Genomic DNA, 18,427 nt, shown 5'->3' on the forward strand with positions numbered 1-18,427 from the left:
AGCAAAAAGAAGACCCAGGGAATTATAGACCAGTTAACCTTACTTTGACACCTGGAAAGATTCTGGAACAAATTAAACAATTTTGTTCAAAACTGGAGGATAATAAGGTGATAAGTAATAGCCAAGAAGAATTTGTCAAAAACAAATCATGCCAAACTAATTTAATTTCCTTCTTTGACAGGATAACTGGCCTAGTGGCTGTGGGGAAACAATAGATGTGATATATCTTGATTTTAGTAAGGTTTTGACACTGTTCCACATGATAATCTCATAAGCAAACTAGGAGAATATGAAAGATCAAATTACTGTAAGATGGGTGCACAACTGGTTGAAAAACTGTACTTTGTAGTTATCAAAGGCTCGCAATCAAACTGAGAGGACATATCAAGTGGGGTCCAGTAATGGTCTGTCTTGGGTCCAGTACTATTCAATATTTGCATTAACAAGTGGGATGATGGAGTGCAGAGTTTGCTTATAAACCTTGAGGACAGCACCAAGTTGGGAGGTGTTGCAAGCACTTTAGAGGACAGGATTAAGAATTCAGAATTACCTTGATAAATTGGAGAACTGGTCTGAAATTGGTAAGATTAAATTCAATAAAGACCAGTTCAGTTAGGAAAAAAAAAATCAAATGCATAAATAAAAAATGGAAATAACTGATTAGGCAGCAGTCCTGCTGAAAAGAATATCGGGATTATAGTGGATCACAAATTGAATGTGAATCAACAATGTGATGCTCTGGTGAAAAAGGCAAGTGTCATTCTGATGTGTATCAACATGAGGGTTGTGTAAGACATGGGATGTAACTGTGTCATAAACAGATAGCTAAGGGTTAATGTCTCTTTCACCTATAAAGGGTTAACAAACAGTGACCTGCAAACACCTGACCAGAGGACCAATCAGGAGACGAGATACTTTCAAATCTCGTGGAGGGAAGCCTTTGTTTGTGGGTTTTGGGTTTGGCTTTGTTCTCTCTGGGTCCTGGATGGGGCTAGAGGTGCAACCAGGTTTCTGCCAATCTCCCTGCTACAGTCTCTTATCTATTCAGAATTGTAAGTAAGAAAAGGCGGTCATAGTCTTTTAATTTGTTTTTTTCTATTTGCATATGTGTACTTGCTGGAAGTAGCTTAAATTGTGTTTCTGCTGGAGAAAGTTTCTTTCTGTTGTTTATAAGTTGAAAGATCCTGTAACTGTTTACCATCTAAAGTGCAGCAATAAACCTTTTACTTTTTTTCTTTCTTTCTTATTAAAAGTTTTGCTTTTAAGACCTGTTGATTTTTCTCTCCTAATTAAGGCTCAAAGAAATTGAGTCTGTATATACCAGGGAATTGGTGGGAAGCAAGGAGAGAAAGGTAAATTTCCTCTTTGTGTTAGATTCAGGCAGCTTGAATCTGTATTGCCTCTGGGTGAGGGGGAGAGAGAAACTTGATCTCTCTGTGTTGTGTTTCAAGGAATTGATTCATGGTATCTCCTAGTGTACCCAGGCAGGAAAGATCAGGGAGGAGGTAAAGAGGTGGGAGGGAATGGTTTATTTCCCTTTTTGTGAGACTCAAGGAATCTGGGTCTTGGGGTCCCCTGGGAAGGTTTTGGGGGGACCAGAGGGTATCAGGCCCTAAAAATTCCTGATTGGTGGCAGCGCTACAGAATCTAAGCTGGTAATTAAGCTTAGAGGACTTTATGCTAGTACCCATATCCTGGACGCTAAGGTCCAGATTTGGGAATTATGCTATGACAAACTGTTCCACTCTGCTTGACACTAGTGACGTCTCTGATGGAATACTGTCCAGTTTTGGGCACCACACAAAGATGTGAACCAATTGGAAAGAGTTCAGAGGAGAGCAACAGAAATGATAAAAGGCTTAGAAAGCCTGAGCTATGTGGAAAGTTTGAAAGAATTGGGTATGTTTAGTCTAAGGAAGAGAAGACTGAAGGGCGATGTGGTAACAGTCTTCAAATATGTTAAGAACTGTTATAAAGAGGATCATGATCAATTGTTCTCCATCTCCACCAATGGTAAGATAATAGTAATCAGCTTAGTTTTGGAAGCAAGGGAAGTTCAGGTTACATATTGGGAAAAGTTTTCTAACAATGAGGATTGTTAAGTACTGAAACAGGTTACCTAGGAAGGTTATGGAATCCCTGTAATTGGAGATTAGGAACAAGTTAGACCTGTCAAGGATGGTCTAGATATACTTAATCTTGCCTCAGCACCAGGAAGGGAGGGCGGGGATGACCTCTCAAGGTTTCTTCTAGCCTTATGGCTAGAAGCTTCTGTGTATTATATACCTATACTGTGCAGCCCAGAGTAGCATATACAGCACTGGACTCAGAAGACCTCAGAAGGGTTCTATTTCTGGCTCTGCGAGTGGTCTGGTGGGTGACATTGGGCGAGTCACCTTGCACTCTCTGTGCCTTCATTTCTGTAAAATTTGGATAGTGATACTGACCTCTTCTGTGAAGTGTTTGAGATCTGTGAGCGTATGTAAGAGCTAGACGATATTATTTATTTATTTGTTACTTGGTTTAAGAACCCCCAAAACAAACAACATCTCTTCATCTATTTGGAAAAAGTTGTCTGTTAAATATGTCATTTAAATTTCATTTAGTTTTTTAAAAAGTGCAGTGCTTTTGAGGTTAATTTACAGTGACTGCATGCAGTTTCCTAAATTTACACAGAAAGCTGATTAAAAATATTTTCCTTGGACTGAAATACTGTTAGAGAAACTTGGATGACTTGGTGACTTACATACTGTTTATTTTTCATTTGATTAGAGTTGGGCAAATTAACAACCATGTCTATATTATGGTCACTATAGTGACGCAGCTACATCATAGTGCAGACACTTTCTACACTGATGGAAGGGCTTTTTCTGTTGTACTGATAATCCATGTCGCTTAGCCAGAGATTGGCTTAATTATGGTGTTCAAGGATATGAGGCTGAGCACTATAGCTATGTTAGCCTAACCTTAAAGTGTAGTTCAGGCCTAAGCTACAAAGGCAAACTTTATCAATATAATATGATCAGTTAAAACACTGAATTATAGAATAATCCTATATTTTTTTGTCAGTTTGACTCTAAATCTGCCATAAGCTATATAAACCACTTATTTTGTATTATTCAGTAAGACTGTTCCAAAGGTTATTTTGTGCTTTAATTTAAAATGAGATGCATTCTTTTCTCCTTACACACTAAATACTCCCTGAGCTATTCTGTTTGGCATTATATAAGATTAGAAGATGTTTCCAAATTTTTCATTTTCCCACACTCATATTTTTTTCCCAAGTTACTTTTAAATCTTGTTTTCTCCACCCTGTTGGCCAGTTTTAACCCTTACTTTTGCATATGTTCAGAGTACACAGTTGAACACCACACAGTAACAATCTTTTCCCGCTTTCAGAAATATTTATATATTTTGTTTTCCATGGGTATCTAGAATCCACTCAGTTCCATTTCTTGCTGACACTTACTTTCCTTCCTCTTATTAAATCTTTACTATTTCTTTCATTAAAAATTAGACCAGGGATGACAGAAGAATTAACTTCTCTTCCAGGAAAGACTAATAAAACGAGAGCTGCAGTCCTTATTTTTAGCTAGAAATATTCTGATCAGTCAGTAACAAAGAAAATAAGTTCAATTTGAAGAATTGCTCAGCAGTCTTCATGGGAGAAAAAATATTTGTCATGAATGTGGTCATTCGAAAGGATAATAAACCCTGTGTGTGTGCTATTAAAAAGTATCAACTATTTGAGACGAAACACATTGCTTTTTAAATTGATTCATGTGATAAGAATTTACACATTATGATGATACAATTACAGAGATCTTTTGTAAAGCTTTCTGACAGTTATAATGTGCAGTTGACATTTGCACTCTTTAATGTATAGAATTTTTGGAGGTTTAGGTGATGCATATCTAACAGGCCTGTTTTGGAAGATAAATAGTTAGTTTAGCATTTAGTTAATAGTTTGAAAGCCTTTCTTGGTATTTGAAAAGTGATGCCTTATACATAGTATTAAATTCTATGAAATAGTGTACACATCACAAAGATTGACATTTATATAAAAGAAATGATTGATTATAAGTAGAAATAAGTCTTAATTTAAATGTCTTGAATGAGTTATGCCTGTGTGTACTCTTGACATTTATTAACCAGAAAGCTTGTAGAGTGACCCAGCTACCTTTGCAATTTAATCCATTGGTTTTATTAGTCTGTTATCTGAGCACTTGGACTGTTTTAGTTCACTGATTACATTGGGTGAAAATTAATTTTTGGCCCTTATTGGTATATAACAGTAATTTAAAATACAACTAAGAGTATATCTACACTACCTGGATCGGCAGGTAGTGATCGCTCTATCAGGGATCCACGTATCGCATCTTGTCTAGACGCGATACATCAATCACCAAATGCGCTCCCCGTCGACTCCGGAACTCCACCAGGGCGAGAGGCAGAAGTGGAGTCGATAGGGGAATGGCGGCTGTCGATCCTGCGCCACGAGGACGTGAAGTAAGTCAGTCTAAGTTGATCTAAGATACGTCAACTTCAGCTGTGCTATTCCTGAATCTTTTATGGAAGGCTGTTTCAGTAAATCATGCCTGAAGACATTGTGTGAGTAGCTAGGTATAACTGGAACTCAGCACTAACTTGGCTTCTATGCTGGTAAGACTTTGACCAACTCGAAATGTACAAAGTTAACTAAAGTCATGGCTTAGGTAAATGATCCTCTTGCCAGGCAAAATATTTAAAAACTTGGCACTCTGTTACATTCAACTAACATGTTTAAGTTGTGGTATAGCCATCCTAAAAAGAGAGCTTGTTTTGAGTGTAGTAGCATACACGTGTGGGTAAAATGCAAAAAAAGTACATTAAAGAAATATAAATTTGTAGAGTAAAAATGAGTATTCTTTTCGTAACTAACATGACCTTGTTCCATGTACACAGTGTTCGTGTGTTCCTTGAGAAATGTATTTAATTTCCTTGCCTTTTTAAAAAAGAAAGGGAGGACAGGTTTTTTTACTTGATTGTATGTAAGTGGTTCTAATCTGCCCCCAAGAGATCACTATGCATGATGAGGTCTTAATTTTTGTGTGTGTGTGGGGGTGGGAGCAGGGGTTTGGAAACACCTTTGAATTAGCAGAATGCAGCAAAAATTGTGCAGATATTTAAATTTTATGTTCACACTTTATGCAGGATAAAGAATCTGGAGTGGTGTAAAGAATTCTGAAAAACCCAGTTCCAACTGGGAGCTAGGATACCCCTTGATGTAGGTACTGTGGAAGACAGCCGCAAGCACATTTTCTTCTTGTCATCTGGAAGAGAAACAAGTGCCATAATTTTATAGTGGAATTGTGAAGAGTGTGCGTAAGAACTGCTGTCAAGCTAACATTAAAATTAAATAGGGATCTTGGCAATGTAAGCACAATGAGGGTTCTGCTTGGCTAGACTGCACTAGTCTCAAACAGTGACCCATAAAGAAAAACTCTAGTAGATTGATAACCATGATCCCACCACATTTTTGTGTGTGTGCACGTCTTTTTATGAATGGGGGAAAATTTTTTGAGATGGAATTCCTTGTGGTTTAAGACTCTGGACTGGGACTTGGGAGATCTGGATTTAATTCCCAATTTTGTCAGAGACTTTCTGTGTGATTCTGGGTAGATCATTTAATCTCTCTCTGCCCTGCCTCCCTTTCTGTAAAACAAACATAACAATAATTCCCTACCTCACAAGAGTGTTGGGAGGGTATGTTCATTGTTGTGTGGGATCCATCCAAATATTCTACCATGAAAGTATCTAGATAGATGATTATTAGGAAGACTATAAAATAATGATTAACAGCAATAAATCCCCAAGAAGTTAGTTTGTCGTGAAGAAGGGTGAATCTCATCTTCTTGCAGTGGGCTTAGCTGGCTCAAGGAGGAGTAGTTTTTGCCTCCTTGTATCAACTTTGGCCCAGTGTTATGAATTATTTGTAAATATTCATTCATTCATTCATTCATTCCCATAATTGTTTGGACAATCAAAAATAAAGTCATGACTGGGAAAAGTTTGGGAACTCGTGTTCCAAAAAAAAGGGAAAGGTTTGGGCTAAAATAGTTTTGTTTTATACATTTCTATGTTGTTTAAGTGCCAGGTGGACTAGGAACAGACTTAAGTGCTCAGGGCACAAATGAACTTGCAAGTTCACTGGAGTAACTGGGGAGAGCTGGAGATACATGAATCACTTAGTTGTTCCATAGAAGCAAATCTGGGGCAGATGGAGAGGCTAGGTGCAGCAGGTGTACATCTGCACCGTTTGGGTACCTCTGGGCCAAGTCCTTTGCTCACTGAAATTCAATGGGAGTTTTGCCTGAGTAAGAACTGCAGGATTTGGCCCTTCATTATTAGTCACTTTTTTCAAACTTTTTCGAGTATTTACTGTAAAATGAACGCTATATGTCAAATTTGAAAGCTTACACATTTCTGTGTGTGTGTTTGGGGGTCAGGGGAAGAGGGAGTGTGATAGTGTCTTTTGTTTTAACAGTGTGAAAAGTCTCCCACCAAAAAACTGTCCTTAACTAACAAATTCTGAATGCATTCTTCAAAAGTTGCCCTAAAACAAACAAAATATCTTTCAGCACAGATCAAAAATGGAACATTTTAGGCTAAAAGCATTTTCAGAATGTGACATATATGAAAAAAAATATATACATACACCCCCCCCCCAATAATCTTAACATATTTAATTACATAGGATGTAATTCAAAGTATGCAATTTTGTGTTGTCATGGACCCTGGAACTGTTAATGAGTAATTCATTTTATTTTAGCAACATATTTAATCTATATATTCTGTATTAAAACAAAACAAATTTTCTAACTCCAAAAAATGCAATAGAGTTACTGAAATTTGTATAAGCATCTTAAAAATGCTCATATCAGCTAAAAAATATTACAATTTTTCATGGCTATTCACACTTCCTCTTGGTGCCTGGGATAAAAGATGCTATATACAATAATTTAGTGTGTGTTTTTACATTCATATGAAAGATGAAACATCTATTTAAAATATTATGCTGCTAGTCAGATATGTGTAATTATTATCATGGCACAGTAGCATCACTATCCTTTATGCACAGCTCACTTCTACTAAAAATCTCAGTTTTTTTCCTGTAAATGAGCTGATTACATTGCAGTTGGCACTTTCTGATTGTGATCTCGTTATTTCTCATAAGGTAAGCGAGGATCAGATCTGGTATGGGAGGCCCTCAAGAAATATTTAAATACTACAAAAATTGATGTTGGTGATGCAGTAGATGGAATTCTTCCTCTACCAGTACTGAACCTTGTGGCCTTAGAAATTAGGAAGACAGTCTGTGTCTGAACCAGCAGGGGAAGAAAACTATTAGCCCATTAGAGAATATGCAAGGTTCAGTGTTAGGTCTTGTCTTCATATGGAGCTCTTGCATTTTGAATTTGCACCATAGGCATTCAGTCGTCTTGTGATTTTGAGGAGGAGTGCTCTTGGCTGATCGGTGGGACACAGGGGTTCAGCAAAGCCTATTTGCTTCCATGCATTTTAATGAGAGGATTTATGAATCCTTCTTCCAGTCTAAGGGGCCATTCTGCACAGGAAGAAAAGCTTCCGTCTTGTGATTAGAGAAGGACCAGGTCTTTTGGGCCCTTGCTGATTGCATCATGCTAGCTGCCTTTGGGGCTAGGGAGGAAATTTTTCTCACTGCCAGATTGGCCTGGGAAAGGTGGGTTATTTCACCTTCCTCTTAGCTGCCCGGCACCTAGTGGGTATGTAAAATTCACTTTGTTGCAACTTGGTAGGTGCTCATTGCTGGTAATCCTTCAGTAGTGGGTTGATCCCTGATAAACTGGAATTGGAAATGGATTAGGAGAAGGTGTCTCCTAAAGAAGGTGGGGAATGGGGCTGAGGTCCTAATGTCTGGTACAGTGAGCAAGTAGCCTTGTTTTTCCCTCTCCCCTTAACCCTCAGATGAGGGAAGTGTTAAGGTCTCAACAGCGGTACTGGGACTAGGCTAATTGGACAAGTTACTGCTGTATAGTTCCCATAAGTGTTATTTAATTAAGCTTCAGCCTGGTTAAACCACATTCCTGGTATTTCACCTTTCTTCCTGTGGTGTTCAAGACAATGCCCTTGCTAAATACTGTAGGCACTGTGCTGCTGGAGATTCTCTTATTCATTTAATTTAAAAGAAGTGCTTTGAGTATTCATAGTTACTGAAGGTGGGTCATGAGACTTTTCACAGGAATTGGGATATTAATAACATTTGATGCAGTGTCTTTACAAAATCCTACTTATACAATAAATTACAATGGTCTCAGACTGCAAAGAGGCTGAAGGAACACAAAGGAAAGGACTGTGGGGTCATGAGAGAGAGTGTCTAGCAAGGTGTTGCAAGGTTCAGTGTTAGGTCTTGTCTTCATATGGAGCTCATGCGCTTTGAATTCTCACCGTTCCTTAATCTGAATTAATTTTAAGAGAGAAGACCCTGATGCTGATCTTATTTAAAATGTTAATGGTTGGGACGAGGGTGATCTTCTAACAATATCTTAGTATCTGTGAGTTTCATTAAATTGGAGGGTTCTCTGAACATCATTCAAGACAACGAAAAGGTACCTAAAAATCTCTCTAGGTTGTGAGCTCTGTGGGACCAGTAGTCAGTGTTTCCCTTTAGTGCTTACTACAGTGAGTTGATTGACTGGGGCTTCTAGGTGCTAGTGTAAGACACATAATTAATATTATGAATTTTTAAAAAGTGTTGCCTTTTTTTTTTAAAAGCTAAACATCAGAAAAAACTTCCTGAAACATTAGTAGTCTCCTAATGGGAGTTTTGGAAACCCTATATTTGGAGACATTAATTATTTTTATGTTTTTATTTTGATTTTTACAATTAAAAGGTACTTATCGCAAATTATAGGTGGCCTGATAATTTTTTTTTAAAAACACAGCAAATACAACAAATATTGCTACTCCAGTAGACGACCCAGCTCCCATATAATCAAATCTGAGTCAACAGGTTTACAATATAAATCACCCTCCCCCAAAAGAAAAATAACGTACAGGCAAGTCAACCTTATCAAAGAGCTGAGACAAATAAGTGGACTTTGACAAATTTTTAATATTGCTGACAAAAGTGAGGGATGAATTCAAAATTGAGGTCTCTAATGGAGTACTGCCCATGTTATCTATCTGTACTTTTGCGGACCTTATCACCATAGTTTTTGAGAAGCCAGCAGCTCCCTCTCTTGTAAACAAATAGATGTTGCACTCAGATATCTGTGCTAATGACAGCAGTAACAGCACTGAACATAGCAGTTGTTCTCCCCAGAAACCCATGGGCAGCCAGCACATTTCCCAGAGCACCAGCGGCATGTTTTCACTGCAAGCTACTTTACTTCCAGAGTGGGCTGCTCTGGCTGCATACGACATTGTCTTAAGCTTTCAAATAGATTTAAATTATAGCACCATTTAGAGCACATTGCTGTAAACTAATATAGAGGTAACAAAAACATGGATCATGATAGTGAATTCTAGAGTCAAGAATAATGGATTCAACCTCCTGATCCGATGCAGATGGTAAAAAGCCTTTCTGGTCATTATTGCCAAACACCCTCAATTAGATGACTTGATACAGTCTCTTCTAAAGCCTTTGGTGGTTTACCTCAGCCTGCCTTCCTAACTTATTCAGGCTGAGCCTTTGCCTCTCTACCCTCATTCATGCCACCAGTCTCAACAGACAATCATTAAGGTACCACACCAATTGGCTCTGATGAGAAAGAGAAAAAGACATGGATATCCTCATTGGACTAAAAGTACCTCAGATTGGGACTCCTTACTATCCATTCTAATAGTCTGATATGTATTTTGAATAAAAGAGACTATAAAATGAACCTTTGAGAAACTTCACATGAGAGCACTCTTGGAACCGAAATATAGTCCCTCAGAACAAGCTCCCCTGGGATCTCTTGGAGAGAAAAGCAGCCATTCACGAGTTACTTTGTCATTTCTGTTCTGGTCTTGCAGGTGAGTCAGCAACAACTCTTTATTAAAGGTAACTCAATAGCTCTAAAATCGGTATGGATACCTAAAACATCTACTGGAAGAGATTTAAAACTAGACTGGGTAAAAGTGCAAGAAAATATGTTGTCATAAACAATCTAACTCTGGCATTGGGATAAATATCTAATTCATTACTTCACAATAGTAATTTCCCAGTGGTCAAATTCCAGCCTGGATAAATATGTTCTATTTCCTTAAAGTTCCTCCTGCACTGTCAGTTAAAGATGTTCTCTATTTTCCCTTCAAAGAAACAGTTATTAAGGTTGTGTGCAAAACTGATGCCACATACAACTACTCTTGGGACAGAATTTCAGTGTTAGAGTACACTCTCTAAATCATTTTGGAACCCTTCAAGATAAAAGATGCTATATTTATTAGAATTTTGAAAGATGCAATATTTATTAGAGCTTTGAGTAACTTGAGCTCTTTTCCTTTCAGCTTAAATAATCCTAATTTTGGCACTATTATGTCATAAGTATTAAAGTCATAGGTATTGCCATCTCTTTAACCATATGATTGGTTTTGTAAATTTTGAAGTGCCTTTAGATACATTACATAACAATCATATTTCGTTCTATTATCTGTTTCCAATAGTCAGACTGCTGTTAAAGTTCCCAAGAGCCCAAGTTTTACAGCAGTTAAGTTTATATCAAACAGATCAAAGCAAATTAATTTTCTATATCCACTGTTTTTACTTGTTTATATTGCTCTTCATTAGAGCAGTAGTAAAATTGAGTCTACATTTTTCAAGGTTTAGTTTGACTTCAGTATCTATTCCCAATAAATCAGCTTTGTGAAATCTGTTTGCATGCTTTTTACGTTTGATAGGGGGAAATGCGATATTTTAGTCAAAGAAGTATACACCTTAGAAGAGCGGTCAGTTAGATTTTTGCAAGGGTGTAATAAAGTGCTCTATTAATGTATTTTTTGTATACATGCATCTACATTTTGATGCCTATCTGGTAGTATTCTGTAGGAGACAATACACATGCTATAGTTTTTTCTGCAGTGAAATCCTGCAGATCATAACCAGTTTGACATAGATTTGTAACAGATCTTGAAACGATTCTTTGCTCAACTTCCCATGGGTACGAATGTTTAATTTTAACATAGCCCTATCATTGGAAGTTATTTTGTGGCCCACCAACCTTCCTTCCATAAATAGGAAATGGTTCATCATTTTGGGTTTCTGCAAGTAGTCTGGACAGTAAATTAGGTTTATTTTTCTAGAAATAATAACTGGAAGAGTAGCAATAGGATGAGAGAGAAATTGGTTGGGGGGGGTGGATGGAAGTGGAGGAGAGAGAGTCAAAACACTAACTTGAAACAACCTACCCATGTAAGTATGCAAGAAAGTTTCTGTAAAGTAGCTAGTTAGACTGCATCAATATGATTTTGCAGTGTAATTCATAACTGGAATTGATTTTTTTTTTTACCATAACTCCCCCTATTTTAAAGAAACGACGTTTTTACTTGGTTTCTTGAGAGCATAGGCCAATATTTGCAGAAATAACCATATGATCCCCACAAGAAAACATTCTTCTCCCATGAAGTATTCTCACTAGACATCTTGGAAGTCTTGCAGATTAAACAAAGCTTGTGTTGTGAAGCATGTTTTAAAATGGAAAAAAATCTTCTAAAATTAATTAAAGCAAAAAAATTGTCTGTTTTATTTAAATAAAATATTTAATAGACTATTGGGAAAAGGTTATAGTAAAATTCAGAGCATGTATTCTGATGCTGTCAAATACGGTTTGTATGTGACAATATGGCAATAACCATTTTATTTATCAAATATTTCAAGTCAAATTTGACAGAACATTAATCTCATGGATATTTTACTTATTAATTACACAGCACTGGAGGTGCATGTGGTGCTTTACAAAACAGTAAAATGAGGTCCCTTCTCTGAAGAGTTTTGGGGTGGTTGCAGATTCTGCAAACATTTATGTATGTGAGTAACTTTACGCACATGAGGACTATATGCATGGGACTTGTAAGATCACCAGCCAATTTAGGACAAGAACAACATGAGTAGATTACGTACTCTGGTGCTTCAATGGAGGAGAAGATAGGAAATCATAATTTTCCATATATTTACTTTCTAATTATAGAAGTATGCCCAGTTTATTTTTTGTTTAGGAAGAAAATAGATATCTTCTTTATTTACGCTAAAGATGCTGCTTATTATGTCCAGTATTGAAAGCAAACCTAAATTATTGCTAAAGGCCAGCATTTTAAGTTATTGCATAGTTATTTCACAAAGTATTTTTAGTAAATAATCACTGTATTTCCCTGTAAAGATCAGCAGTGAAAATACAATTTTTTGTCTTTTTACAATTTAGATAGTTATTGTTATAACTGATACTTGCAGTCATTCCCATTATTAAAATATATATGCAGTTTACTAAACTTTTCAGCTAATGATATTTTAGAAATATATATTTTTGAAAAAGTGTTTCTTTAACTTTAAAATGTTTGTCATGTGGTGTGAGCTAGATTTATTAGACTGCAGTAGTTTTAGTGCATTTTGGCTGTGATGTTTATTATGACATCACTGTAATCTATATACAGTATGTGATTTCAGTTGGTTTCAGTGTTAAATATTTTCATAATTATGCTAGTTTTGGCAGTTCACTTGGAACGTTTTCTCTTTAATGAACGTGTTTTACTTCTGGGTATGAGAGACAGCCACATGTTTGAAAAATTAATAGCATGCTTTTAAAGTTAACGTTGAGCAGAAGTGTGTAACTACATAACTTTTTTTAATGTAAGTAGAACTTAATAGGAATCTAGTTCTTATAAGGTCATGGCCATAGTAATTGTCATCTAGTAATTAGAGTATGACATTTGTTTTATAAAATATCAGTAGCTGTTGTGAAAGAAAAAATGTGAATTAAAAAAAAATACTAGCAGAAACTGTTGGATAATTGCGTAGTTTAAGGAAACTAGTGCATATTAGCTAGCACTAAATATAGTAGTACTTTCAAACATTATTGTATCATGTTGAGCTCTTTTTAAGCTATAGCTAGATACATATTGTTACAAGTGTTCACATAGGTGGGAATAAAGTTGTAAGTCTTCTATTAGAATTTCCTTATTAATAGTAATGTATAGTTATGTTTCCCAGGGTGGTGTTTGTGTATTATTTTTGTCACCATCCTGAAGCATGTAAATATTATTTTGACAATCCTATTAGGTCCAACACACTAAACAAACTATTGCAGCCTCTTCCCCTCTCAGCAAAGACTAATTGCTCAAGTTATAAAGTTATAAAATTAAAAACAAATGCAATATAACAAAAATATAATAAAATCTTAGAATTCAAACAACAAATGAAGGGATCCATTTAAATAAAAAAAATTTGTAATTGGAGTTTATTCAGAAACAAAGGTATTTTTCTTTAAAAAACAAACCTTACAGATTGAAATAAACTTTATAGTGCTTTTTGTAAATGGAGAGGAATGAAATGAGACTGATTCAGGCATAAGCAAATTCTATGTTGTGTAGGAGTCATGTTGCAAAAGTGCAATCGCCAGCAGACTTTGCACATGCTAATGGGATCCTTGTATGACAGGTGGTTTGTGAGAGTGCATACTGGTTAGTACAAGGCTGAAAAAAATGTGAATGTAGCTAGGGTCAACACCATTAATGGTTTAAAAAGAGGTAATACTAATTTAAAGAGAATCTTTTTTTTTTTATTGGTAGCCAGCATAACTATCACAGGGCAAGCATAATATGATCGTAATGATTCATATCAGTAATGACAAAACATTCTGTGTAAATGGTAAGTGACAGTGGCTCTATGACAAGCTCAGGAAAGAGGGGATCATGCTTATTGAGCTGTGTGGTCACCAGGCCATCTGTTGCTTTGGCAAGATCAAAAGATAAATAAAAATGCAGTGATTCATCAGAAAAACACTTTTGTACAGAATCTGAAACACAGTTTTCTAAGGAAAGGGCATTGTCAAAATAATGCTAAAATTCTTAACTTGAAATCTATGAATAAATTCTCCTCAACAAGAGAAGGAGATGAGCAAGCGTCCTGTTATAAAAGATCTCTACCGAACAGCAAAACTTCTATCTTCTCAGTGTTGAGGATGTGAGAGGGCAAGTGTATCCAAGTGTCATTATTGCTCAGGTATCCTTCCAAATCAGAAATTTAATTTGCAAGGTCCATGGACGAGAACAATACTGTATTAATAAGATTCTATGATATGTTTAGAGGTGCTGAAAAACAGGTGTTAAAACAAAGTCTTGGTGAGATGCTGTATTATCCATAATCACCAACTGATTCCTATCTTCTGATTTTGTCCAGAATCGCTGGAACGTAGTCCCAGACAATACAAGCAACATTCCTTAGTTGTTTATATGATTGATCAGCCATTACTGAACAATTATATAAAAAGGTGAGAGAGGTCCCATATCACCCAAATGACCAGTTAATCCTAATTTAAGATCAACTGAAGATCACTTGTAATTTCTGCATGCACAATCTCAACTCCGAAGAAATCTGAAACTCAGCTGGGAGTAAATTCTGTATTTCCTGGAAACAAATGTGTCTTTTGCATTCCCCTTTGGTATCAGTTATTCATAAAAACCTGTGGAGGATTGAGAAAGACAGTCTTTGTCATCCTAGTTGGGCCATCATGGCTGCAATGAGTCTTGTACAAAAAACAGGATCCAGCTGCCATCAAGAGTTCTCTGCTTTCTCATTTTCTCAAAGCTATTAAGAGAAGTGCTGCATCGAGACCTGCCAAAACATCTGTAAAGTCTCACTCTGAAAAGCAGATAGTAGATCTTCAAATTGTGCACATTCCTAGTTTCCAGAAGGATTTGGGAAACTGTTTTCTTCACTGATAAAATGCTAGGAGGGTAGACACTATAGTGATCTCTAATTCTTCAGCAGAAAGTTTGAGATTTTGAAGAAATTGGGACCTTGCTCCTAGGCTTCTGATAGATCAAGTTTCTATCCTTTATAGGCCATGAGAAAGGTGCAAGGTAGTAGGGTCATATGCCGTATTAATAAGATTTGAGAACATTTGTTTTATTATTCTCTCCTACTTTCCCAGATTTAGAATATCTCTTTTGTTTTTGTGACACACACATCCATTGGTGCCAACTAGAAAACAGTTAACTACTAGGATGACCAGACAGCAAATGTGAAAAATCGGGATGGGAGTAGGGGGTAATAGGAGCCTATATAAGAAAAAGACCCCAAAATTGGGACTGTCCCTATAAAATCGGAACATCTTTTCACCCTGTTCACTACTCTGTTGAGATACAGAGGCCTGTTAGTGCCAGCTGGTAAAGGGTTCACTACTCTGGGTCAGCAACTCCTATCAGGCCTGACAAACTCACTGTACCCAACACATTGCTTTTGTTGTATGTATCCAAAAAGTGACCTATAAGGTATCAAATGAAAGCTGATGATACTGGTCATTAATATCACTGTGAAATGTATGTACTGACAATATATAAGAAAGTGCGTGTGTGTGTGTATATGTATATATGTATGTATGTATATATACACTGAAATTACGTTTTAAAGCCTGTAACTAGGCAGAGAGGACAAACAGCTCTTCTTCCAGACTCTTATCTCTGTCTCTGATGTAAATTAAGGATTGTAAGGCAACACAATGGAAGCCCTATTTGCATTTGGAGCCAACAGAAAAAACAGATTGACTGGGGGAGGAGTGAAGGGGTGTGTGTGTGAGGTGGGAATGTGAAACCTGCAGTGGGGAGCACACCAGAGGACCCGCCACAGTGGAGAAGAGTCTTATCTAGGAGTGCACTTCAAAAGGGATATTTCAAAGATTTATTAAACTATAAGAGGAAGGAACAAGGCCTCTTATCCTTCACCATGAAGTAAAGAGGACGGCACTTTTGGCATTCATTAAAATTGGGTCCTGGCCATGAGGGCTAGCGATGTTGGGGAGTTGCTTTAAAGAAACATTGCTTTAGACAAGGATTTAACTAAGCTTAGACCTTAAGGGAAGCATTTTATACCTTTTGTTTTACATGTAACCTGTTGTTTATTATCTTTGGTCACTAGCGCTTAAGTTTATTTACAAAGATGAAGATTTATGTGTTTTCACTATAAGTAGATTCCAGTGCTGTGTTGTTTTAGGGGACCTAATCCTTAGTTTTGCCAGTCAAGCTGTGTGTACACTGTCTCTTCAGAGCCAGGCGTACCTGGTTATTTCTGGGAGTATCCTGTGACAGGCTGGATATGACAGAGTCACACTGGCAGAGGGGCTCGGGGATTGGTGTGTGTCTGTCTCTAGTCTGCACAAGAGAGGGTGAGCTCTGTGGAGTCCTGGAAGACTGTACTTCTCTGTGACCAGATACTGATAGTTTCAGGGAGCTGAGCTAGAGTAGGCATCAGGCAAAACTGCTTTACTCTAGGAGCGGGTAGTGGTGAGGTGTCTCTCAGCCCTGACTACTCCTGGGGAGTGTCAGGGTGGTGTCTTAAGTTTTATTTGTTAATAGGCTTTTTCTTCTGCTGTTTTAGCATTTGGGATCCATTTTTTTCTATAAAAGGCATAGTCTTACCTATCCTCCTTATTTAGATGGGTCAGTATGTTAGTTGTTGATTTTATGTTTTGTCATTTATTTAGTCTTCTTCTAGACCAAGGTGTTGGTACATATTATCTCTGCCTTTCTTCCTGAAATGTTATCTCCATTTTATGTCAATCAGGAAAATTGACATAAATAGTTTTTCTCCCTCTTCCAAATATGAAATGGAAATTTTGTGGCATTCCCTTGAATGTCTTTACATCTCTTTAAGCTCTGTGTATATACAGACCTTTTCATAATTGTCTGAGGAAACCTTGAAAGGACAAGAAATTTGGAGTTAAGATCCCCTGGTAATTCTTACAAGAACATTAAACAAGTAATGTTAGAAAATCAGGAAATACAGATTGAAGATGCCACTTCTCACACAACACAACCATGCAATTTTAACTGTGTTGTAGCAGGAATGCCAAGAGGAACTAGGAATGTCTTCTCTCCATAAAACACTGCCACTTTTATTGCCCATTATAGTTTCATAACAGGACTTGTGTTCATACACTCCTGCAAACCCTTGTGATCTGGGCAACATTATGATCCAGGACATACTTGCTACTGGTAGGCTGAGTTCAGTTAAAAAGGTTTAAGAATGGGTAAGGTACCCTGATCTCCCTAAGGCAGGACAGGGATCATAGGTAGCAGAATTAAAGTGTGTGTTTTTTTTTTTTGTTTTTTTTTTAGTATTAATATTCTATGAGAAGGCATTAACTATAATGTATTGGTTTTCCAAACATGAGTTTTGATAATAAATGCACATTGTGGAAGGGCACAGGGAACGGAACACAACACAATAGTTGAGCCTTTGCAATCCTAACTCCACATAAACTATGTTTTGTGTGTGTGAATTTTCTATGTTGCAAGTATTTAACATTTAAGATACATTTTTAACTCAGTTATTTTATGAGTGAGCCATGTTTTCAGTTGCCAAAGTGCTGAAGGTAAATCAGTCATATAAAAGCTTAAAGATGAGCAGTTACTCCAGGTTTGTTTATCTATTTTAGGGCAGTATTTGCTGTTTTAAAGGTCTGAGAGAATGTCTTGCTTCATGAGGCAGCTTTAATTAACTGTGGTAGAAAGGACATGACTCTGACATGTTGGAACTGTTCAAGATTGTTTCATGAGCAAACACTTACGCTAATCCGATAAAGGTGGATAATGTTTCTCACATTTATTTTTATAGTCTGTAGAGTTTTTTCTTTGATTTTTTCAGGAATGTTTTGTCTGAATTGCAACTAATTATGGTCATCACTACAATGTGTGACTTTTGCTAAAACAAATCCAATCAAATACTGGATTGATACTCTTTTTTATTTGCATTTCAAATAATCTGTTTTTTACTTTCTAGTTAATCCCAAATTACTGTATAATTTATGGTTAATCACAAACTATAGGGTGCTAGGAACAATACTGGCAAAAATATTATATTTATCAAATCTAGCAATCATAAATCCCTTACATTCATCTGCTCTTCTGTTATTTGTTTCTTCTTTGAATAATTCAGATTAATATTTGTTTGATTTCCAGGAAGACCATGAAAGCAGTGGTTCCAGTTCAACAAACCGCAGTACCACAGAGAGTGCAAAATCATCAGTGAAATCACGAAGAATCCAGCAAACTGCTCCTTCTGATCCTGATTTACCGCCAGGTAATGTACAACATAGCTTTCATGAACTGGGTTGTATTTGTGTTTATTTGTATGCTTTATATGAATTTTATAAATAAACTAGGTTAAAGGTTTATTAACTTGGGCCCAAATTTTCAAATCTGTGCTTAAAGTTAG

General features: G+C 36.6%; 1 protein-coding gene across 12 annotated transcripts in view; it reads left to right on the forward strand.

Moving 5' to 3' along the window:
• VPS13B (vacuolar protein sorting 13 homolog B) overlaps positions 1-18,427 on the forward strand; it is a 913,516-nt gene that overhangs the window by 62,889 nt on the left and 832,200 nt on the right. For all 12 annotated transcript variants that reach the window (XR_007772613.1, XM_050940452.1, XM_050940449.1 and 9 more), the window contains exon 4: positions 18,172-18,292. Coding sequence is in view for 11 of the 12 variants with exons in the window: in XM_050940452.1 (XP_050796409.1) it covers positions 18,172-18,292 (121 nt within the window). In the remaining variant the exon portion in view is untranslated. The remainder of the gene's footprint in view (positions 1-18,171; positions 18,293-18,427) is intronic.

Source organism: Gopherus flavomarginatus, chromosome 2 (assembly GCF_025201925.1).
Source record: "Gopherus flavomarginatus isolate rGopFla2 chromosome 2, rGopFla2.mat.asm, whole genome shotgun sequence".
Classification (NCBI taxonomy): Eukaryota; Metazoa; Chordata; order Testudines; family Testudinidae; genus Gopherus; species Gopherus flavomarginatus.